Source organism: Syngnathus typhle, linkage group LG1, assembly GCF_033458585.1.
Source record: "Syngnathus typhle isolate RoL2023-S1 ecotype Sweden linkage group LG1, RoL_Styp_1.0, whole genome shotgun sequence".
NCBI classification, from domain to species: Eukaryota; Metazoa; Chordata; class Actinopteri; order Syngnathiformes; family Syngnathidae; genus Syngnathus; species Syngnathus typhle.
The window spans coordinates 29,551,109-29,576,690 of record NC_083738.1 but is presented as its reverse complement, the minus strand read 5'-3'; the positions used below and the strand labels follow the sequence as shown (position 1 = coordinate 29,576,690).

General features: G+C 41.8%; 1 protein-coding gene and 1 long non-coding RNA gene across 5 annotated transcripts in view; one reads left to right on the top strand and one right to left on the bottom strand.

Annotated features, from left to right (window-relative positions):
• Positions 1–7,927, top strand: part of LOC133160678 (follistatin-related protein 5-like) — a 67,397-nt gene extending 59,470 nt beyond the window's left edge. For both annotated transcript variants that reach the window (XM_061288587.1, XM_061288579.1), the window contains 4 exons: positions 29–178; positions 1,721–1,828; positions 2,075–2,199; positions 6,107–7,927. In XM_061288587.1, the coding sequence (XP_061144571.1) occupies positions 29–178; positions 1,721–1,828; positions 2,075–2,199; positions 6,107–6,809 (1,086 nt within the window). In that variant the 3' untranslated portion in view covers positions 6,810–7,927. The remainder of the gene's footprint in view (positions 1–28; positions 179–1,720; positions 1,829–2,074; positions 2,200–6,106) is intronic.
• Positions 7,928–10,314: 2,387 nt separating this feature from the next.
• LOC133157614 (uncharacterized) overlaps positions 10,315–25,582 on the bottom strand; it is a 32,161-nt gene continuing 16,893 nt past the window's right edge. For 2 of the 3 annotated variants that reach the window (XR_009715045.1, XR_009715046.1), the window contains 3 exons: positions 24,280–24,355; positions 10,992–11,061; positions 10,315–10,652 (listed from right to left, as the gene is read on the bottom strand). This is a non-coding gene — a long non-coding RNA (uncharacterized LOC133157614). Of the gene's footprint in view, positions 10,653–10,991; positions 11,062–15,697; positions 15,978–24,279; positions 24,356–25,582 lie in introns of those variants that run through there. The other variant, XR_009715047.1, reaches the window with a different exon arrangement.

Here is a 25,582-nt window from a genome sequence, read left to right as displayed (position 1 = left end):
GTGTGTTTGTGTGCGTGTGTGTGCGTAGGAGGAAGTGTGCCCTGCCTCAGAAGACGACGAAGTGCAGAAGTGTGTGTGGTCGGCGGCGGTCAACGTCAAGGACAAATTTATTTACGCGGCACAGCCCACGTTAGATCGCTTGCTCATTGTGGACGTCCAGTCGCAGAAGGCTGTCCAGGTAACTCAATTTACCTGTTAACACTCAATTAACATGAATTAATGTCCCTAAGTAAACAGTTGGTATGCAGTCAAATTTGATAAGCCAACGCATCATTTAGAAGAAATGCTAACCAAGGAGGTTTGGGTAAGCCAATGCTTGCAATGATTAATAGCACACAAAATGCATTCAGTTATTAAAGCAATAAGCAGTACAGCTGGAATACTAACTCTACATGTACACTGGAAAATGTAACACGTTTTTCATTATTTTTATGAGAGAGATTGCCAATCTATATTTCTTGCTCCATTAAAAATGTATGTATGTAATTATGTAGCGTGCAAGGCACTCCGTTTGTATTTAAATATTTTTAAATATTGTTAATTTAATATTTTTTAAATTGTGTATGTTTCAGAATATTTTATTGTTCTATTAGTTACTAGTTTTATTTTACAATTAAATGTGTTTTCTTGTTTTTTACATTGTAAAACTTCATCATTTTCAAAACAAGTTGTCCCTTTTTAAATCATGCTTTATTTCTATAATTATTTTTATTTATGTATCATTGTACAATAGATGATGTTTTACATGTTATATTTTAGGAAATATACATGAAGACATTATAACATTTGATCAGCTATGTTATGTTCTAATATGACATACAGTACAATTCGGAGTTTGAACGAAACGCTACGGAATCGATAAGTATAGCTGTCATGTACGACATCACATCCAAAACCTCAGTGCAGTAAACATTGAAAGATTAAAAACTTTTCTTTTTTTTCTTTTGCATCAAAATCTCATTGCGACCCATCTCAGTTCCACACGGAGGCCATTACCGTAATTTTCGGACTATAAATCGCAACGGAGTATAAGTCGCACCAGCCATAAAATGCCCAAAAAAGTGAAAAAAAAACTTATATATGTATATAAGTCGCTCCTGAGTATAAGTCGCCCCCCCACCCAAACTATGGAAAAAAACGCGACTTATAGTCCGAAAATTACGGTACACTTGTTATTAAATGTGTTGTATTTGTCATGGCTCCCACACCAACATCCAACGTGCTTGTTGTTTTAAACTAAATGGCCGTGAGTGCAGTCATGTGTGTCAGTATTTTTTTCTGGGTGTGTTTTGCAACCCCCTGCAGACGGCCGTTTACGCCTCGCCAGCCTCTTGGGGGGAAAAGAGCCACCGCTGCTAAGCAGGCTGAGCTCCCCCGAAAACTGTCAGCAGCTCATTTATTCAGGCCGCCCAGAGGTTGAGCTCCACTGCGTTATATTAGCAGCTGTTACTTAAAGCACCTGAACCTCCCCCATTGCCTCCATGAGCACACACACACACTGTAGTTTATTTCTACTAAAATGATGACTCCAACAATGTAACAGCACCCAGAATGGGAATCAATGAAAAGTAAAAAGTCCCAGATGGTGGTATGTTCCAGTGGCAGGCTATGCATACAATTCTTAACCCAAGTCTCAATACCAACGTAACTATATAACTCAGGTAAATCCATTGGGATTGCAGAAAGGCTGATATTGTGTGTACGTGTGTGTGTGATGCAGACAGTCAGCACTGACCCATATCCTGTCAAGTTGCACTACGACAAGTCCCGTGACCAGGTGTGGATCCTCAGCTGGGGGGACAGGCAGAAGAGCTTCCCTACTCTGCAGGTAAAGGAAAGAAAAATCTCAGACTTTCCTTTTTGGCTTTGTTCCCATGGATGAGAGAAACAATGTCAATAAGACATACTTGGAACAGGCATTGGGTGGATTAGGACCCTTGTGATGTGCATTTTCATTCAAAAATCTGATGTCACTTATGCAAATGCAAAGGTATTTTTTCAGAGATTTGGACATCAATGTGTTATTTTAGACATCCCTAATACACACACATACAAAACACAAATATTCTTGCAGGTGATCGGTGAGGCGAGCATGAAGGTGTCCCACCACACGGTCCACATGCAGCCGGTGGGTGGACGCTTCGACAGAGTGGACGGCTTCTTCATCCCCTCCACCAGCCTGATGGTAGACAGCCTAAGGTGCGTAAGCACACGTTGGGCTTTCAAGTTGGCCCTTGGGAATGCTTAGGTGGTTTGTTTGCTGTCGTCTCGAACGGGCCTGCTTTTACCCGCCTGTCCGTCAAGCCAAGAGCGGGTAGGTGGTGTAATTACGTTGCCAGGCATCCAGCGTCGAGAGTACAGACAGGCTTATTTTAAATCTTGTGTGTGTACGTCTTGATATAATGCTCCCCCCTCGCTATTCATGGGGGTAAAGCAACAAATCACCCTGACAAATACGACACAAATAATGACTAAAATCAATTAATGCCCCACTCCTAGATAACCAAGTTGACTGTAGCTCTTATTACTTATACAAATACTTTGTATGGACTTGACTGGTGTCGAGAGGAGATGAACAAGATCGGTCACATATACATAAAAGGATGTTACACTTTTTTGGAAAATTGAAAACCTCTCACAGGTGTCAGTGACTCCAAAGTCCCCGAGCATGAGACGCTTGTCAGAAGCTAACGCTAATCTGCGTGACCCCCCAAAAAAAAGAATAAAAACACTTAGTGCACCTCTGCTTACCTTTTGGTTTTGACATAATAATGTTTAAAATGTGTTGGCATTGGATGAACTTTTCATTTGGCAGAATTTTTTATTTTTGTATTGGACCTCATTAAATTGAGCCTGATGTTGCTCCCTTTGTTGAAATATCAACATTCCAAAAATTGCACATGGCTGTATTTTTTTAATTGTTAGCAAAATAGCAAACGATTCCAACGCATTGGTAATGTGGAAACCGTTTCTTATGGAGAATTCCCGTCTCTACCTGGGGGTGTTCGCAAATCGAAGCATTCAAAATTATCTTGTGATGAACACGGTGGTGGCAAAATTAAATTCATGACTTGCTTCCATGAATCAAAAACAGTGTTAGGAAACATCAAGCTCCATCTGCCATTGTGGCTGAAGGAAACATGCTGGTTTTATGACTGAATTGGAACAAAAGAAAAAGTGGTCAATACGCATGGTGTATTTATAGAAAATCAATAGGGTTCGCTCTTTGTGATGTGAAGAAGAATTTGAAGACCATCGTTGCGGATTGCTCGAGCTCCCAACAGAAACACTGATCGATTTGCAATGTGAGTGCGTCAACCATTTGATGACACTTTTATTCAAAATCAATATGACTCAGGCCTGAATACCAGACAAAAATCCATGAAATGCTACAGGTTTTAGTTTAGAGGTACGAGAAGTGTCTTATGGCAGAAGACAAAAGATGGATTTACACTAATGTAAATGAATCCGATATTCTCAGATCGCGAGCCTGATATCTGTGTATACAGTGTAAAATGGACTTAAGACAAACAGACCACCACAAAAAATAAAATAGAAAACTAAACGTGAAATTAAACTGACTAACCCTTTTGAGCTTCTTATTTTTTAAAATGTGTCAAAGCAAACCATTCCAAATTCCGTCAGATCCTGACACAGCACCAACTCATTTGCATAATCCCGCCCCCACCCAGTTGCTTCAGTTCACTTGTATTTAGTTTTATGCAAAACCCAAGAGGGCAAACCCTAAACGTTATTGAAATTCAGAATTTGACCAGCATTCGGTGTATGTAAAAGATTGTTTACAGCCTAATAAATATGTCCCTTATCCATCTGTACAAATAAAAGGTTCTAGCGGCTGCCTGGCGACGCCTTGACAGAGAGCCTGATAATATGCACTCGGTGTGTGCCCACCACCTGCTAAATGTTCAAACACCATAAAAAGATGACGAACGATGTCGAGATTGAGACGGCCGTCAGACGGTCAAAAGCGTGCATACTAGGGATGCACCGAAATAAAAATTCTTGGCCGAAACCGAAAACCAAAAATGAGGAAACCAAGGCCGAAAACCGAAAACCGAAACACCGAAAGAAATGTCAGTTATTAGAACCACAGCATTTATGGCTACATGTGTACTAACCTCACTAAAATCAAGGCATTGCAATAAACCAGTTACGAAAGTATGAAAATATTTATTTAGCACTGACAACAATGCACAATATAAATTAAAATTCAAAAATAAAATAAAATGTTTAACTTGACCCAACTCATGTGTACATTAAATAATAATTTACAGGCTTATAACTGACTGTAAAATTAAATATGTTCTCTTATAAAAACACAGAGAACTTTCTTGCCTTTTCAAAAACGTCCCCCACAGACGGAGTGGGCGTGCTCGGTGTCAGTTTCCTTTTCTGTGTCGCCTTCTTCTCATATTCAGAATGGCGATCGGGATGTTTGGATTTCAGGTGATGAATTAAACCCGACATGGAGAAACTTTTTGCAGATGCACCCCTTTCAGCATTGCATGTTTTGCAAATCGCTATCCGTGGGTCTTTCTCTGAGATAGTGAAATCAGTCCACACCGCAGACTTATCCCGTTTTCCCGCGTGCTGGCTGCGCTGTTTGCTCACGTCATCACAAGTTTCGGCCGTGTTGTTTCGGTGATTTAGGTCTTTCGGCCAAAAACCGAAAATGCACTTTTGGGTCATTTTCGGCCGAAAATTTTCGGTGGCCGAATTTTCGGTGCATCCCTAGTGCATACCTTTGCCTACCGTCTGAGTGTGATGTTCCGTTCTTTCATTCTGTGCCAATGTCTTCTTGGGACAATGGAGGTGGGCTCAATATGAAGACGCTCAGGGGCTAGACTAGAGACTGAACCTTTAAGAAAACATCAGACAATCGGTTTTTTGTCTGTCTAGTTTTCATCAGTCAGGGTGTAACTTTTTCTTCTTCATGTAATTCAGTGGCTTTATTGGCATCCAGAAAATTCCGGGAACTGATGAAGAGAAGATCAAAACACGCTGAGCTCGTCTGTATTAGATATTCTTAAATAAATTCAAAGATGGGATTTGCCCATTAAGAAATGGAATGGAATACGATACCATACCATACCATGCCATGCCATACAATACAACTTTATTTATATAGCGCATTTCACAACAGCTGGGGATGTAACAACGCGCTTTACATATAATGAGACAATGAAATAACCACAAAGACAGTAAACGGTGAAACACCCAAAATGTGCCTTGTGTACTTATCCAGAGTCACGTTCGCCTTTAGCATCAGTCATGTCATTAACTTTGTAAGACAAATAGATCTTTATGGAGATAATTTGTGCCATTCTGTCTTTGGTATGTTGATGACTTTTAAACACCGGTGGAGAACTGCTTACCAACATAAGAAACTTTGTGGACCAGGTCCAAATAAGCAGATGCAGCAGTGTCGCATTGCAGGGACAATAACTAATGTTCCTTAGCACCAGACTGTTTGCTTGAATAAATGTAAATGTAGGGGAAAAAAAAGAAACCGAAGCATTATCATCTCTACTTCAGCCTGTAGCATTATTGCTCTGGATTGGATTATGCATTTCTGTATATTCGCTGGTGAATGTTGATGTCGGTTACCCCTAGGTAATTAGAATTAAGCCTGGGGGCATCGTAAATACGTGCGCAGAATGTTCAGACGTAGCAAAACGTCACACGTTATCTCTCTCACTCAAATCCATCTTGGGTGTGGTGCGCCTTTCATCCAATCCAAAGTGTTGGGTGCATATTTGACCTTTGAGCGACAGGTAAACAATTCACAATCTGCCCTGTGCTAAACTGGCCGACACTACCTTGGATAGTAGTCTGAAGCAGACCCTTGACACAACAAGCGGTATGAAATGAATAGCTGCATGAACGGTCCAGTATTTGACCCAAGTGTGTAGTTGTCTCTCTGTACAAAATATGGTTGCGCTCCATCCAAAGAGTTGATGACTTTTCAGTCTAAAACAAAGCGGCGACTGGTCCAGCCGTGGAAAATTACTGGTTCAAGCACAGAAATGTCATGATTATCTATTGATTCAATCTTTTGTGTTGTCTCTCCTGAAATTGCCAACAGATTTGGCCTCATCTTTCACCGAAACGAGCCTGTCCTGCACAAGATCGACTTGGACACGATGGCTTATGTGAGGAACATCAGCCTGCGGGACTTTAACTGCATCCCCAAGTCGGCGGCTTACACCCACCTGGGCGGCTACTACTTTATCGATTGCCGCCCCGACTCCACGGGCGCCACGCAGCCTCAGGTCATCTTGGACAGTGTGACGGACGGCGTGGTGGGCCAGAATCGTGACGTCACCGGAACGCCCCACACGTCCCCAGACGGCCGTTACCTCGTCACCGTGGACGATGGCCACGGCCTAATGCGGTTACAGACGGTGTCAGAGCGAGGCGAGGTCGGGGAGCCCTTTGACATCCACACCAACCTGCACCTCTCCGACCTGGCCTTCCAGCGCTCCTTCACCGAGGCCCACCAGTACAACGTGTTCGGCAGCTCCGGCCGCCAGACCGACGTACTGTTTGTGGAGCTGCACAGCGGCAAGGTCAAGATGATCAAGAGCCTGAAAGAGGCCATCAAACCGTACGAATGGCCTTGGAGCGCCAGCAACCGGGCGGTGGTGGGCGGCGGGACTTTCGGCCAGTACCTCATGACTCCTTCAAGGGAGTCCCTCTTCATCCTGGATGGGCGGCTCAACAAGCTCAACTGCGAGATCACCGATGTGGTCAAAGGCAACGTCTTGGTGTGGGTCGGGGAGACTTAATTGGGTTCCCATATTGCTGTACTGAATTTTGTGGGAGAGCAACAGATTTGAAAATGCTAATTAAACATGCCGAGCTCCATATTACGATCGAGCCAAAAGTAATCAGAGTCAATAAAATAATTACACTGGTCAACTTTTTTTTTTTTTTTTTATTCAATCAGAGATAAAAACTATAAAGAAAATATTAAAGACATTTTTTGAATCGGCGTCAAAACACTCGAAGGGACACATCTGGGATTAAAATTTGCTGTTGACCAAGTGTTATTTAACAAAGCGATACCTTTTTAAAAAAATCCAATACAGATCCAGACGTCTCGTAATTTACCCTGAACTTCTCTCCCGTGCCTTGAAGGAAAATTAACCAGTCATTTTTCTCCTTGCCCCTTCACATTCATGCTGAGCGCGGCTATCCGCAGCCTGATGCTGTCTGCTTTGAAGTGCAGCCCAAGAGTCTCATTACAGTCCGATGCTCACTAAACTATAAGCATCATGTGGTCAATTTTAATTTGGTGTTTCATTTTTGTTTGTTACTGTCCAAAGCAGGAAAATCAAGTTGACTGTGATGTTTCTTTCAGCTTTAAGAAGGCAAAAATATCACTTCATTTCAAAGATTGTTCCTTGAGAAAGAGGGAAATGAGCACCTGTCTATATGAAAGATTAAACCTTGACAGAAAGGAATTTAGACTAGACTAGGATGCACCCTGGTGAGATTAGAGATTAGAGTGAGATAGACTGGCTATTTATGATATACAATGTTGAAGACAAGCTTCCATGCTGACAATGGACTCCTTTCTATGCATTAACAATCCCAATGACAACTGCATCTGAAAAATCCACAGTGGACTTTTGCCGTGTATATACGATATGAAATCTGTTTTCCCTGTCTCATCGTGTGTCACGCGTCACTATCCCATTTTCTGCCACACAATTTCTTTTACGCCCCGAGCGGCTGATTCAATTGGTTTGTTCCGAGTGTACAGATTAAAACGCAAGTGATGGTCCTCCACTTCACCGCTTTCCACATCCATGGTATTCATGTCCTCTGTGTGTGTGTGCGCGCGTCCCTTTTGTGCAACGGCTGATTGCTATTTATACATATATAAATAACGCTTGTCCTTTTACCCAACAATAAAATCTAAACAAATGAAACCATGTGTCATGTCTGCCCTTTCAATCATGACCGCAATCTTCCTCACTCGATGGAAGACAAGTTGATCAATATAACGCTTACCCCTTATCATGGCAACAAGACACGCAATAATCTGGTAGCCAAGATTCTTGATGTAATGTGCGACCATGACAACAAGAGAATGCAATTACGAGCAAAATTGTCTGCATATGTTGGAGGGATTCCTAATGAGACTTGCTGTTCATCTGGCAGTAATATTTTTAGACATTTAGCACGCCCCTGGAGTTTTTGCAAAAATGCGTGAAAGTGGAAAAATGTTTTCTTTTTTGTTGTTGTTGGTTTTTTAAACAATATCACCGATCAGCAAATCAAGGACATCAATTCAGCTCCAGCTTTTTCTCAATTGCCTGTGATGGATGAGTCGTGTGACGTGACCGATATCGAACAGACAGCGCTGCTATGCAGGTACGACAACTCTAATGGGCCGCAAGAAGAAATGATCAAATTGACACCACGATTTTTCTTTAAATGGTTTTAATCGTAGGCATACAACTTATGTATTGACAGTCGATGTTGCATTATTTTAGGCCAATATGGCTCTTTGACCATTTTGGGTTGCCGAACCCTGCCCTAACCCTAATTGTCGCCATTGCAATCGTCAACTGCAGACCGTGTTGGGTGGGGGTCACTTAGGGACGTATATCCATTATTGGTGGTGGAATTCTGTCCCTCTTAGCAGCCAATAGGATGACTTGAATGTACCTGCAAAGTTCTAATGAATGCATCCCTTGCCCACCTATCTCCATTTTCTATTCTCCATATAGCCACACAGACTGGTGATTTACATGAATCTCCCCCCCCCCCCCCCCCTTAGCTGGATGTCCCTTAATAACACAGCCGCACAAATGGAAAGAAGGTGCTGGCACTTTCTTAATTATCTCTCCTCGGCGCTTTATCCTGTCTAGGTCACATGGGTGGCCCGCAGTCTCGCCTCCATCAGGAGATGTTAACTCCGCCACCGGGACGCTTCATCGTGTCGCCTCCGTGATGACTGATTGAGGCAACTGATGGGTTGTGGTTCCACGTGCCAGTCACAGCACTAACGGCGTCCCACGACACACAGGTTCTCTTCTGCATATAAAGATATTTGTCATCCTGGGCCAGTGAGCAAAATGTGTTTGGGTTTAATCAAAACGAATAGTTTGTTTTTCTTACCAAGTGCATGCGCTGAACCAATTAGCACCAGGAAGAAAGCGGCTCAGTATTTGTCAAATTAACACCGCAAAGTCCACAACAAAAAGCCATTTAGAGGACCCGCTTCCACAATCAATATGTCTACAAGCATGCTGAAATTGTGAGTTAAGATAGCGACTGAGAAACAAAGGGAAACATTAAAATAAAAACCACTTTTGTTCATCAAATAAAATGCTTTTAAAAATAAATTGAAACATTAGAGAAAACTAAATGTAACTATAATTATGGTGAAAATGTGTTTCAGTGGGCAGCTCGGTAAACATTCTAAATCTTAAGAACAATGGATTTTGCCGGCAGTGATGTCTTGCTGACATTTTCATCTTCCCGTTTAGTCGTTGCAAAAAATGAACATCTGGACTTTTTGCCTATGTCTCGTCCGCACGGGTACAGCACTGGCTGCTCTGCAATCTTTGACCTCAGAACGTTTTGTTTCAAAACAAGAATGGAAATAATGTAATCTCAAATTACATTTTACAAATCACACACACACGCACACATACACACACACCAACTAACCAACCTGTCAAATGACATCTATTCAGCCTGACCTGACTTGCTTGTTACGAGTCTTGACATGTTATGTCGTCCTCATCAGAGACAAAGTCGTGGCTCGTTGCACACCAGGCAACCATTTTGTATGCGTGTGTTTGTGATACTGTGATGTTTTATTCTCGGAGCTGTCTGATGTGTGACTACAAGATCTTCTTCTCCGTCAAAAGAGGAAAGACGCTACCTTTCACAGAGCTCCATATAAGCATGGCGTTGGTGGATACGGCACAAACATAGTTATTACCGACAGGAAAAGGGACGAGGTGAATGAGAAGGTAATTCCAATGCAACGGAGCAAGCACACATAAACTGGCGTCACCCCGAAACAATAAAAGAAGCAGGCCTGGATTTGCCAGGTTCCTCTATAGAATGCTCGCATGACACTGACGTCGCCTGGGAGCTTTTTCTCGGGGCAGGAGAGACGCCTTCCACCTAGCTGCGTGCTCATTATCAGCGGATGATACCTTGCACATATGCTGTGCGTGTGTTTTGGGTAGATGTGTGTGTGTAATTGCGAGTGGGCGTGGACATAGTATGTGAGATGAATATAATGCAATAAATGAAAGCAAACGGTTCAAAAAGAGGTATCATGAATGTACTTTTCACACTTTTAAACTGTCCCCAGGTCTCTTAATATGACATGCTTTGACCAATTGGAGAAGGGTCGAGAATTACAAGCACACGTTATTTCTGTACACTTATTTGATTACAAGTAATGACATTTTCCATATTATACGCCCGTTAAAATAGTCCAGAATCAGTAATGTTACTGTCACATGACTTTTGCAGTATTTAATGAGGTAAACTGAGTATACTGTAGGTACAGTTGCACTCCAGTCCTGTAGGTGGCAATACTTGAAGGGGTTACGCTGTGCTCTGTCTGGATTTGATGAGACTCCACCAAACTTGACCTGACGACAATCAGATTGGATGCACAAGTAAAAATACATTCCATGATCTGCACCAGACTTGAATACGCAACTCCAGGATCTAACCTCACGTTTTTCATGCTCACAGGAGGTAATGAAGCATAATTGTGTGCGTAACGAATGCCACCAGGCGTCATGTTAATAGCGCACTTTTGAAAGCCTCACTGATTAGTTAATGGCCACGCACAATGTACAGCAATGAAGCATCTCGACTCACCAGGCAGTAGACAACAAACGAATGAACAATAATTATAATTAGAGCATTTCAATTCCCTGAGTGTGAATTTTTTCTACCGCCTGAAAACGGCAGTATTTACCCACCTTTTTTCTAAGTTGCTGTTTCATATGAATGGCCAGAGGTGAAGCTGCTTGTTCTCAAACAATCTGTAGACTGTAGAGAAAAATTGAGATGTTCAACACACCCTAGCTTCCAAGTCATGGGTGCAAATGCGGATTACGCTATGTACATTTGTTGAGTAGTGACATTATTGGGCAAAATTCAGTGGGCTTACCAGTGACATTTTGAATTGTAGGCAAAGAAATACTTGGTTGTTTAATTTCACACACTACTGAAACTGCTGGGTCAAAAATTGAAAAAGAAATTTGTCAAAGATTTGACCAACCTGCCACAACAATTTTTGAGGCTGTTTTGTACAAAACAAGCCAGAAGGTTCGGAAGGTTGTTCTTGATCCACTTTACATCGTATTTTTTTCCCCAAATGTGACCTGAAAGCCAAAGGAGCCTAAAAGTACTCACTTTGCATCTTCAATATGTAAATTGTTCAAGACGCAACCTTTAAAAAGAAAAACACCTGCCAGAGTAGTTTGTTTGAACAACCAAACAAAGGCAGACGCTCTGTGTGCTTTTGGATCTTTGTTGCAACACAGGGATGCTGAGCTTGCAGCGCCACGTCTAGAAAACACTCGCACGGCAACATAAATGTGAGCTGTAAACATTCCATGCCATTATGAATTCAAACGTGGGCAGAAAACTACCGTAATTTTCGGACTATAAATCGCATTTTTTTTCATAGTTTGGGGGGGGGGGCGACTTATACTCAGGAGCGACTTATATACATATATATGTTTCTTTTCACTTTTTTGGGCATTTTATGGCTGGTGCGATTTATACTCCGGTGCGACTTATAGTCCGAAAATTACGGTACACTAAGCTATTACGACTCTTTGTGTTTGGCCTTTTGCCACGGCAGTACAATGTTCTAAAGATCGTGAGTAACGCATTCCCGCCAGGGAAGACAAAGTCAAGTCTGCTTTTGCTGAGAATACAAAATGAGCAGCTTTGGTGCGGCTGGATGCATTTGTCAAAGTCATGTCAAGGAATCCATAAGTTGGGGTACACAAAAAACAATTGTATCAATGCGAGACCTGGGGGAAAAAACATTACTGTTCTTTGGGTGTGTGGTGTAGTCGAGATTAGAGCTCGATCGATATAGATTTTGTTGTTTTTTTTAGCAAAAAGCCAATTTTGATGTTTGACGGAATAAAAGTCTTAGAACCGATTATTTAGCCAAGTATATATAATGAAGAAAAAAAAACGTTTTTTCTTCCCTTAAAGGTTACAACAATAATGATATGAATTAGATGCTTTGTCCTTCAGTATTTGAAAACACGCAAATTGGGCCTGTCTGTCGAAATGATATGAGCGTCTTTCAGAAAATCCCACAATCCCCTCACATTTAAATAGCACGGCTCTTTAATAACACGAAATATTTTCCCCACAAATAAGAGTTTTGCTGCCGAGAGGACATTTACTAAATGTAATCAGCAAAACTATTTTCTCCTCTCTCTTTTTTGTCCTCCAAATGCTTGATTAAAAGGGTTGGCGCAATCACGTTGAATGAGCTGGCCGCTTCGCAGACAGACTGAGTGTATTCTGCATTAGGCGTGATTACAATGAGTCCCGCCAGCCTTTCTGAGAGCACATCACTTTGGAAGCAAATGAAGCCTGCCGCGCTGTTGGGAGACATTGGGCGGATATTGGCAATTCCTTCATGCTTACATGTCATTCAGCCAAAGAGGCAGTTGCAAGGTTTTAACATTCATAGGAGGGTATTTTGCTTTATTAATTGCATATGCATAATAATAACAATAATTTTTATAAGATAACCAGAGGTTAGCCGTCAGTCTGTCATTACGAATGGAAAGTCTGTTGCAAACAGACACGTTTCTCCCAAGCGACGTGAAGCTGTGGTCATGTGATTGGCATGCAGTGGGAAGTCGCTGCAAACGGATCCATTTGCCTGAAGCTAAATAAGATAGTTTCCACCCTCTTAATAAAACATGACCAACTGTTTTACTGTATTATTTATTACTGTATTACCGGTATTGAGCTTTTTAGATTTCTCATGTCTGAAGCGACAGTTTATGTCGTCGGACATAATGTTGCTGGACACTTTTTATTTTCGATCGCTAGATTAGCAGGAAGCGAGATTCAAATGTTTTCTCCTAAAAACGAGCGTTCCCATATTGTTAAAGTCGGGAACTGTCGTACAAAGTGGAGTTGCACCAAAAGTTCACATAGAAATAAAATGCTGGTTTTAGCAATATTGGACGTGCCGCCAACATTTCACGCAAAGGATCATGTGGTGTCGAGATAAAGTGGATTACCTGAGAACAAACTAAAGATAACTATACTAAAGCACTAACTAACCAAGAACAAACTAAAGAAAACTCCAGTGCTAACTAACTTAACGAACTAACCTAAGAACAAAGAAATGTCAAAAACCTGATGTGCTCAGTAGACATTAAAGACGTTTTTAAAATCAGCATCAAAATACATTTAGAGACACATAAATCCTTTTCTGGCTCAAAGTATTCTTTAAACGTATCCATGTTTCCTACTTTGGCAGGCCATAACAGAAAAATGGACTCCGATCAACTCATGATTGAAGCGGACTAAAGCTCCTTCGTAACAAAGCGGTGGTAGCGCCTGAACATGAAAGAGGCATCATTTCAAACAAGTACTTTCCATTGCAATTTTAGCGGTCCCTCTCTGTACGTGCATTTTTCCGAGCAGCCCAAATTATTTCCGCCTGCCCATCTCTGCCCATCGCGCTGATGCAGCTATTACTTCAACACTCCATACAACATTTATCAGGCAGGCAGAACAGAGGAAACGACTTCCCGTAGACTCGCTTCAGACAAAGGGTCTTACATCTCACTCGCACGTTCTGCTTGAATAGAATCGTCAGCCTGCTTTTTCTTATTGTTCTTCTTTTTTTCCTGTCTAAGCTCAACCCGGACTGCTAAAGAGAAATATATCTGCCAAATACTCTTTTTCTCCAATTGCGAAAGAGACAAAAGAAAGAGCCGCAGGGTTGAGGGCACCTTCCCCTTTCTTCCATAGCTAGAAATGAGGTGGAAAGTGAACTTTTCTAAAGTTTCCAGAGATAGGCTTCCTGGTGAGCAGCTCGATTAACGGAATGTATCAAAAGTCTGTTTTCAGATGACATGGGAAATTAAAGTTACAACTGGCCCATGAATGGCCTACCGCTGCCCCCAAAGTTGAAAGGTTGAGCAGATGGAGGAAATGAAATGGAAAGAAAAGCTGAGAGTTATCGTGCAATGTAAAGGGCAGAAATCGATCTCATCGTATTTCGCCTCTCGTAGTCTTTCATCATTCTTTCAGTTAAACGTAACTACAAGCTTACTGCAGGTCTTCACTTCCCAATGTACAATCACTGTACAATAACAATTACTGCTACTGCTACGCCTCCCCTGCCATCATGAAAAAGGGGGAAACAAATTCAATTGTTTTTATAATAAAGTCATTTTCCTTTTAATTTCAATAATTTTGTATCATTTTGAACCAAAATCGCTGAATCTTTATAGATAAAAACCGAAGACCACATCCTGTCTAGCCTCCTCTGAGGATTGCGTAATCACACGGCTGCCTATGTTGACAGGCTATGCAGTTAGACTGAACTGCTCTCTGTCTTTATGTCGCTGTTTAAGTGTTCAAACACTGTGGCTATATTAATTAATTTCCGTAGTTAAGCTGGAGTATATAATATCTTGGTTTTTGTCATCTGTCCGTAACGTCGTGTTTCTTTAGATGAACAAAACGGCTTTGAAAAGCGATCTTACGGAGGCTACGAAAAAAGGTTCTCCATAGTGTTGGCTCGTGAGTGAACGACTCGTCCAAAAGAACAAATTTATTTCGGTGAACGAGAGTGAACAAATCACTTCCTAAAGTGATTCGTTCTTTTTTCAATTCATACGACTTCAACCAGTAGGTGTCGGTAATGCGCATTGAAGCTGGTGCCACCTCGCCGTAAAACAAAACGAAGAAGAAAATGACGTAACTTCCCATTCACGAACAAGGTTATTGGTGCTTCACTCCCCTCCCTGAAGGACATTTACACCTCCCATCTCACCCGCGAGGCGACCACGATTGCGAGTGATGTGAGTCACCCCGCTCACTCTTTGTTTAATCTTCTGCCGTCTGGGAAGAGGTACAGGAGCCTGCGCTCCCGCACCACCAGACTCACCAACAGCTTCATACTCCAGGCTGTTAGGATCCTGAACTCTCTCCCCCCTTCTGCGTAGCATCCTGTACTTTTGCGCTATTTCTGGCTGTCTGCTGTTTGCACACTTGCCCCGAGGACTAGTGCTTGACACCTGTGACTTTCGACCATGATATTTCCCTAATAAAGTGGCCTATTATTAGGTACACTTAAAAATGGCGGTGTACCTAATGGAGTGTCCAAGTGACATCACAGCTCAAACAGACAATCAGGAAGTGGGGGTGAGGGCGCGCGTGGCACTTTTCACTTTCACTTAAGCTTTTTCCCTATTGGCCTGTGATGCACATCACTAGTACAAAACAGTGTATTCGACCGTAGCTTCTCATGTTGAAACAGCCGACTGGTTAGTGACATGGGTTCTTGCTTGGTAATATTTTGGTTTGATCCCAGGTGCGAGAAAATGCTTGAACCTGCTTTTATTGTGCAATTAACCCTTTATTTATTTATTTTACCTCGTGTAGTGTACCTATTGAAGTGTCCATGAGGTGTACCTACACGTCATATAAAGCAGTTAACCAAATGTTGGATTTTTATGTTTTAATTGGCGAATATAAAAACAAGTAATAAAACACCAGACAAGTTTTAACATAACTGTTTATTAAAATAATAACCAAATGAGAGATAATAGACTGGTTTTAATCACCTACTTCATTTCCATCAGGTGAGAAGTTTTATGAGGCAGAGTCGGATCATTCACATGCAAATGTCTTGTCGGGCTTTGACTGAAAATTCCCAGCAGTCCAGGCGGTGGCGGCGGCCTCTGAATGTCAAGATGAGACAACCGCAAGATTACCCAGGCGCTGCTTGTCTGCGGGAAGGACAATTGTGGCGCTTCATCTGGGAGACTCAAATTGAGCGCTTCCCCGCAACCTGCTTCACAAACTAACAAAGTGCCGTCTAGTCAAGATGTGTGTGTGCCGGCATGCCGGAAGGATTTATGCCCTCGTCTCTTTGAAGGGTTGCCTCACTCAGTCTAATGGTCTGGTCTTTGTGGACTAATTGCTTGTCTGCTGCTGCAGAATCGCTTCTCGCAACTGCTCAAAGGCGAAATCATTCCTCCCGAAAAAAACACCAACCAAAAAATCAAGTGAAGTTGTCGAGACCGCTCCATCGTTTAAAACAGACATTTACGGAAACAAAATGTGCCAGGGTAGCTGGATAATACCCTTGCAATGAACACTTGCTTTGACACTTTTAATGAAAACCATCTGTTTCCCTCCCACCCAAAACATGATAGACTCAAAGACTTGATTAGAGTTTTAAGAAAAAGAAAAATCAACACGGCGTTAAAAGTGTTTTTGTCGTTTTTGACACAAGGCTGAATGTCAGTCAGCCTATTGATAGAATGATTGAGGGCGTAGGGGAAAAAGCTTTGCAATTTAGTGTCTTAGAGACATCAAATCAATGATTACTTGGTTAAATTCTCGAGTCGAAGTTTGTCCAAGAGTGAGCTTGAGAAATGGCTGCTTCACACTACATTTCCTGCTGGATTTCAGGCATGGATCCTTGAGGATTTGTGTTCGGTTATTATAGACCTGTCCGGGAAACTTCCTGTGGATGGCAAAGCTGGTGTGCACATTTTTTTCCCCCTAACTTTCCAGAGAGCTCAACTGAGTGAATGTTTGGGAATCTGTTTAAACGACAATTCACGAATCAAATAAGAAGAAATAACACAGGGATTACACAGAAATTCCACGGGGGCCTCTGTATTTATTGCCTTGTGAAATCAATAAATTCATTGTGTCCTCAATCGGGAGAGATTTTGGAAAATGCACTTTCTTAATTTACGTGAATACTTGACGGTTAGGCTTCAGCCTTCAATTTGCTCAATACGGTAAGGCTAAAAATCATTAAAACCATTTGCACTAATAGCTCATTAGCATCAAGCCAGCTAAACGGCAAGAGGCTGATTTATTGGTATCACACATTGTCTACAGGGACCATGGATGCAGTCCACAATAAGGTTGCCCAGACATTTTATGGCAGGAAAATGTTGATTTTAGATGCCTAATTGAACACATTCCTTGCTATGCTAACAAGTTGAAGGTTTTTGAGAAATAGATTTGCAATTCATGCAGGATAGGCATCGAACCTGCCACAAATAGGAAAAAAACCCAATAATCAACACGAGCACAACACTTTCTTTATTAATACAGTAGTTTAAATGCATCACAAGTTCCAAACTTATCCCAAAACTCATTTCATACTTACCTTACGACATTTTCCTTTCTACATAGCTTACGTCAGACTGAAGTGTTGAAATTATCAACATAGGCCTAGAGCAGGGGTGGGCAAACTACGGCCCGCGGGCCACATCCGGCCCACGGGACCGTTTAATCCGGCCCGCCAACCCTGAACAAATTGTATTATTAAACTTTTTTTTTTTTGGTCATTTTGCCTGCAATGACTGCGTCTTCCCAGTAGATGGCGAAGCGCTCGCCTGCGCATTTACTACCGGAAGCCGTGTCAGAAAGCTCGGTGCACACTCACAAGTGCGTGTACGTACTCAGTAGTACGGACTTGGCGCACTCTCACTCTATTCGTATCAGTCCCGAATTTAGAGCGTGGGCTTTGACGACAGCATTCTTATAATCGTCTTAACCCAGATAAAACTGAGATGTTGATAATTGGTCCAGCTCGTTATCAACACTTATTCAAGGAAACCGCTATAACTATAGATAACCGTACTATCACTCAAAGCGATACTGTAACTAATCTCGGGGTAATATTTGACCAAACTCTCTCCTTTCAAAAGCACATTAAGAATATAACCAGAATTGCGTTTTTTCACCTTCGTAATATTGCAAAGATTCGTCCGATCCTTTCGACCGGTGATGCGGAAACTATTATACATGCGTTCGTCACGTCGCGCCTGGACTACTGTAATGTACTATTTTCGGGTCTTCCTAAGTCCCGCATCAAAAGTCTACAGTTAGTACAAAATGCCGCTGCAAGGCTGCTCTCTCGGACAAGAAAATTTGATCACATTACCCCAATACTAGCCAACTTACATTGGCTTCCGGTCCATTTAAGATGTGACTTCAAGGTTCTTCTATTAACCTATAAATCGCTGCATGGCTTAGCGCCTTCATATCTCGTCGACCTAGTTGTTCCTTATGTTCCGTCTCGTAACCTTCGTTCGCAAAACGCTACCCTTTTAGCGACACCGAGGGCTAAGAAAATGTCTGCAGGCTCTAGAGCATTTTCTATTCGGGCTCCAGAGCTTTGGAATGCCCTACCAATGGATATTAGGACTGCTACCTCAGTAGAAACATTTAAGACACGTTTAAAGACACATTTCTATGACATGGCCTTTAACTAACCTGTAGTGGCCGATTCGGCTGGAGTTTGTTTTCTCTCCCTCTCCACCCCCTCCCTCCCCCCTCCCCGGCCGGGGAGGTGGTTAGGTGGTACCCATGCTGACAGCGGCTATCTGGATTCTCGTGGCTAATTCAGGATAGGGGAACTGCAGCTCAACCTCCTCGAAGAGCACTGCCAGGACAATTGAGGGCTCCTTTCGGCAGCCCTCTGCTGTGACATGGACATCCACTTTTTATTTAATTGATTTTCATGTTGTATCATTTGTGCCCTCTCTGCATCCATTTCAACCTGGTGATCCTGAAAGGGGGATCCTTCCATCTGTGGTCCCTTCTCAAGGTTTCTCATTTTCCCCCTGCTAGGGGTTTTTAAGTTTTTCCTTGCCCTTTTGGGAGCTTAAGATCAGGGGATGCTTTGAGAATAATTGTCAATTTCTGTCTATGTGAAGCCCTTTGAGACTGCTTGTGATTTAGGGCTATACAAATAAACTTGACTTGACTTGACTTGACTTGATAATTCGTGCGCTGAGCTTTCAGATGCAGTTTTGCGCTAAAGCCACCCACAAACCTTCCCCTGGAATCCTTCCATTAAAATGAGTGGCCCGAAAAAAAGAAGTGAGTGCCGAATGTTAAAAAAGAGTGGCCAATTTGGCTCGACGTACGCGACGTGACGTTCAGCCACATCAACATCAACCCGTCACAGATCAAGGTAAACGGACCAACACCTCGGATCTCGCCTAAGAATTGCCACAACAAATTTTACTGCAGACTATGACGCACTAGCAAAAAAGGGAGACCAACAACACTGTTCCCACTGAAAATGAACGGGAGGCTCTCAAGTTTATTGTAAAAAAATGCATTTTGAATATGATTTGTACACATAGCAGGGATTGAAACTAGCGACCATTCTCATTTTCAAACAATGCAGGATGCTCAAGGACATTGATGCACCACCTATTTGCGACTAATCTTAACCTGTAAAGTTCTTAAGGCTTACTTTAAGGAAGTGTTTCCCGTTTCCTCACCTCTGTTACCAGGTGTTTGCGAGTTAAAACTCTGCTCTGATTTTCAGATACCCCTCACCGTGTTGCTGTTTTGATTACTTTATTTGGATGTATGCTTTCACCGATTCTTCAAGATGATGTATTTGGTCAGAATGTTTGCCGTTTGATGTGATCTCATAAGATAAACATCTTTCATTAATCTGACCTGCAGGCACTGAAGTGATGGAGATTGTTATTCATAATAACAGTGTCGTATTTTACGAGAATCACTGATAGCAGTTTTTTAGTGAATTATTATTTTTTTAATGCTGTTAATAAATGCATTTGTTTTCAAAAAACTTGTTTGGAATATCCATGCTTTACTACCTACTAAAGGCCAAGATCTTTTATGCAATGACCTTTACAGGTCGCTTATATGACTTCACACAACGCCTACGTCCATCTGCTCCTGGTCCGGCCCTCCGGTCCAAATTTAGAACCCAGTTCGGCCCGCGAGTCAAAAAGTTTGCCCACCCCTGGCCTAGAGCGACGTCATGCGGTATAGTATGAAAATAACGCGTGGAATTATATAATCGCATACATAAATCGCTCCTAAGTATAAGTCGTACCCCGGACAAACTATGATAAAAAAAAAAACGTATAGTCCGGAAAATACGGTACTAGTGTACTTTTCTAGTTAGCCGGTTCTTTGGCAGCATCTTGTTTTTTTTCAGTAAATGGCTCAAGATTCGTTCGATACAGAAGAAGACTTCAAGAGTTCCATTTGTGTAACATGTTGAGCTCTGACAAAAGTGACAATGGATCATAGTGGGGAACTTGTAAACTCTAGCACAGGGGTGGGCAAACTTTTTGACTCGCGGGCCGAACTGGGTTCTAAATTTGGACCGGAGGGCCGGACCAGGAGCAGATGGACGTAGGCGTTGTGTGAAGTCATATAAGCGACCTGTAAAGGTCATTGCATAAAAGATCTTGGCCTTTAGTAGGTAGTAAAGCATGGATATTCCAAACAAGTTTTTTGAAAACAAATGCATTTATTAACAGCATTAAAAAAATAATAATTCACTAAAAAACTGCTATCAGTGATTCTCGTAAAATACGACACTGTTATTATGAATAACAATCTCCATCACTTCAGTGCCTGCAGGTCAGATTAATGAAAGATGTTTATCTTATGAGATCACATCAAACGGCAAACATTCTGACCAAATACATCATCTTGAAGAATCGGTGAAAGCATACATCCAAATAAAGTAATCAAAACAGCAACACGGTGAGGGGTATCTGAAAATCAGAGCAGAGTTTTAACTCGCAAACACCTGGTAACAGAGGTGAGGAAACGGGAAACACTTCCTTAAAGTAAGCCTTAAGAACTTTACAGGTTAAGATTAGTCGCAAATAGGTGGTGCATCAATGTCCTTGAGCATCCTGCATTGTTTGAAAATGAGAATGGTCGCTAGTTTCAATCCCTGCTATGTGTACAAATCATATTCAAAATGCATTTTTTTACAATAAACTTGAGAGCCTCCCGTTCATTTTCAGTGGGAACAGTGTTGTTGGTCTCCCTTTTTTGCTAGTGCGTCATAGTCTGCAGTAAAATTTGTTGTGGCAATTCTTAGGCGAGATCCGAGGTGTTGGTCCGTTTACCTTGATCTGTGACGGGTTGATGTTGATGTGGCTGAACGTCACGTCGCGTACGTCGAGCCAAATTGGCCACTCTTTTTTAACATTCGGCACTCACTTCTTTTTTTCGGGCCACTCATTTTAATGGAAGGATTCCAGGGGAAGGTTTGTGGGTGGCTTTAGCGCAAAACTGCATCTGAAAGCTCAGCGCACGAATTATAAGAATGCTGTCGTCAAAGCCCACGCTCTAAATTCGGGACTGATACGAATAGAGTGAGAGTGCGCCAAGTCCGTACTACTGAGTACGTACACGCACTTGTGAGTGTGCACCGAGCTTTCTGACACGGCTTCCGGTAGTAAATGCGCAGGCGAGCGCTTCGCCATCTACTGGGAAGACGCAGTCATTGCAGGCAAAATGACCAAAAAAAAAAAAGTTTAATAATACAATTTGTTCAGGGTTGGCGGGCCGGATTAAACGGTCCCGTGGGCCGGATGTGGCCCGCGGGCCGTAGTTTGCCCACCCCTGCTCTAGCAACAAAATGTCCAGCTCAGTTGGACAGTTGAATGCACAATTTTCAAAGCTAACAAGACACAAATGGGAGGCTTTCCATTTGACAAGCTAATTCGCAGGAGGAATAGAATGTGTCAAAGGGAGGAGACAGTAATGGACTGTTTTGCTGCCTTAAAGCACGGTTGAAAGGTCAAATCCACATAAAAGTTTGTCTTTTTGATGTTTAAAATGCCCATTGAGGCTCCCTCACACAAGAGCATCCCTTCTGGAAATGTACTCTGCACCGTCGTTGACACTCAACAGTGAAAGTCTTTTGCAGCTCACCACTCCAAGCAAGATTGGATCCGCAGCGGCGGCGTAAATAACACCGGCTGGGACTCAGGATGACGACGGACAGCAAATAAGAGCGAAGATGGGGTGACATTGCAAATACAGCAACTGTTCAAGTATAGTGCATGATGTGGAGCCCTGAACTCTCCCGATGAGAACAGACTATTCAAAATTCAGACTGGATGCTGAGAGAAACATATAACAGATGCAGTGTGATCTTGTCTGGCTTTTTCATACTTCCTACCGCCTCACAGTAATGCACCCGAACACCTTTTGTATTCGGAGAGAGGATTATAAAAAAGCCAAGGTCAGTCTGGTCGCAATACAAACAAGTGATGTCAGAAACATCCCAAGGACTGAACAATTAGTCAAATAAAAGTTTCAAATCATATACTGCGAGTGGCTGGCGACCAATTTGCAGTATGTGCAATATAATTTTAAAGATACTGTTATAAGAGGAGTTTGGAATGAGTGCTTTGTGATTCTGTGGTATGATTACAGTTTAAAGTTAATACGGGCAATTGTAAACATGATGGAGTAGTCAATTAGTATGTCTTTTTTTCCTTAGCTATTCACGGACCGACATAGCCCAATTGACTACAATTACCCGAGGCATCGATTTGAGTTAGGTGTTTATTTGTCTTAAGTAGAAGACCCTCCAATTTAAGGGGAAGAAACTATTTAAGGAAATAGTGTCCTTTCACTTACCTGACCATGACTGAACTTAATCAATAAGACGCTAGCTTTCTTAACAGATAACAGATAGCGTATGCGAATGTTAGCACTATTAAATTCCAGCCAATCTTTAAAATTGCGGATTCAATTTACGATGGCCGTCTTTTATTTAGAGCGTGCAGGTAGGAGGAGGACAAACTCCACTTTAAGTGCTAATTCATCAGCGGAGTCATTAAAGCTAACGACTGCTGCATAGCCACATCAGCATCTTAATGGCCTTGCACTAGTGCGAGTGAACCTGCTCAGATGTATTGTTTACACATGAAGCAAAACACCCTGCAGATAATTAATTTTTACACAGGCACCCCGCCTTCAACAATTACTCTTCTTTTGGGTCGCATTATAATGCTATTTCCCAGCACTATGAATGGGCTTGTATATTTTGCTTGCAAATCGGCACACTAAACAAAAAAACAAAAATGTTAAGAGCTCAATGACCAAATGCGGCCTTGGCAAATTTCAGCAAATAATGATCACCGGCAGCCAAAAGTGACAACTAAAAGTCTTTACGTTGCTTAGATGCCCTACGGAGAGCTAGTATTCTAATGCACAAAAGCTCAGATAGATGGCTCAGCTACAGTTATTGTTATCCAATGGAAGACTGTACAGTATATACGTAGATATACACTGTTTTGCTTTTTGCTGCAGTGATATTATGCAGTCAACGTAAAACACATCAATGTGTGAGTGTGAAGGCACTTTCAAATCCATTTAGTCTCACAAAGCAATATCGCTTTGTGGGATTCTTGTGCGGCAAAATGTGCCGTGCAAATGAGATTTGTGCTTCTTGATGAGAGCAAAATGCCTTTCAGGCATCACGATGGCGCCGCATTCAAGGTTAGCAACCTACGGAAAGGGTATAACAGCAATTTTTGTTGTTGTCTTGTGGATATAATGCTGCATTGAAAAGCCTTAGTAAATGATTCATTGAGAATGACAGCAAACCCTGCCTCCCAGGAAAGTAGTCATCGGTGTCATGTGTAAGTACAGCGGAGGAGCTAAGTTTAGCTTGTGTTACTCGTGGCCTAAATATGTTAATTATGTTATTAAAATCCTTGTAAAGTGAAATAAGATATGGTGGTATTTGATTGACTGTTAAGAACAATAATGGGCTGTGGTTAGACAGAGCTGCAGAGCGGAGACAACGGCTTGACTTTCCATGATTTTGAGAGTAGGACCACAGAGCAAATTAAGCTGAGGTTGCATTACTTGTAAGCATAAAATTGAGCAGTTTAGTCAAGTCAACTCAATTTGATTTATATACTAGCCCTTAATCACAAACATGTCTCAAAGGACTTCCCATGGCCACAGTTGACAGTTATTCTCAATTATTATTTATAACATGCAGCACAAAAATCTGAAACAAAAAGAAAGTCTACTACATTAATAACGGCATGTATTGCTAGTCCAAAAAGGACCAGGATGAAGTTAAACTTGAGGTTGTTAACGACACTCTTCCGCGCTGTGACATTTTTACTTTCATCTTGACAGGGACATTAAAGTGTGACCATCTTACAAAACTCATAAATGTCTAAACTGTCTTACCTCAACTTTCACTTCCAACATGCTTCCACACAGCATGAAAAATGTACAGAAGAACACCATTCAACGATTGAATCCACTGGAAAACATAAAAACACACAAATAGAAGCATCTGTTCACTTGAGGACCAAATTTGATAATTGCTTGAGGAATCTCAAATGGTCTGCCGATTTGACTTTTGTGGGTTATTTGTTGCAGCTCAGAGACAATAGTTATAAAGTTGGCAGTGTCACTTTCAAAACAAGTGTAGTCACGCACATTTTAAGATTAAAACAAACAAACAAGGCAAACGGTTTCTCATTAAGGTTTTCATAAAGCAAAACTTAATTAGGATGAGCACCTTTTACATTTCACTGTGCGATATCTCGCAGACACACAAAGGAGATTGACATCAAACTCAAATGTAAGCGAGGAGGAGGAAAAAAAAAAACTGGTAAACCTCATTTTGGAAGAAGGAGACGTTGTTTATCTTAATCTTCTTTGCCTGCGTGGGTTTGTTCTTGGGCCTCGTCTTGACATTTTCCGTTCGAAATTAACGCCTGTGCAAGACAACACTTTCTTTTTTTTAAAAAAGTACATTTTGATTAGCTTTGCCCATTCAAATAGCTTCATTCGTGCTCTCCTGCAACCTCCATTACTTATTGGAACCATGCCGGAAAAGTCACTTATATCCCATATCACTCTACTTGAAAAATGTTCTCATCTTAAATTAGATGAATTTAGTAACAATTTCTATTCATGCATGGAGCTGGTTGGGTACAGGCAAAACAAAAGAATCATTCTTCTTTGATCAGGTTGTACTTAGCAGTTGTTGCCAGGCAGTCTTCTGAAAAATATAAACAACCTGGGTAAAGGGTTTCTGTTTCGTTGTTGAAACATGAACGGAGGGTGGGGACGGCGCTTTGTGGTCACGGGTGTGCGGTAAATATCCAACTGATTAACATTCACTTATATTGATGTCTCCATCGTTTGTATCTATCAAACACGCTCAGATCTCCCTTAGCATATGCATTTGATGTGATGCATGACAAATAGAAGCATAAATTCAATGCGTCCGCGAGGGAAGATCAAGTTTTCATCTCGTAAAAGCAGATGCAACCTGGCATTAAAAGGCTCTGTTGAAGGAAACGACTTTACTCAAAGAGAACCCAGCTTTGTTCCAAGCCAGCAGTCAGCAGGCAGAAATCCCCAAAGTTAAAATCCATCGAGGAAAACAGGAAGGATTTAAAGCGTCTTCCCGTGATGGCTTTCATTAACGCAAAAAATGCAAATGGAACAGATGGAGGAATAAAAAAAAACAAAATCC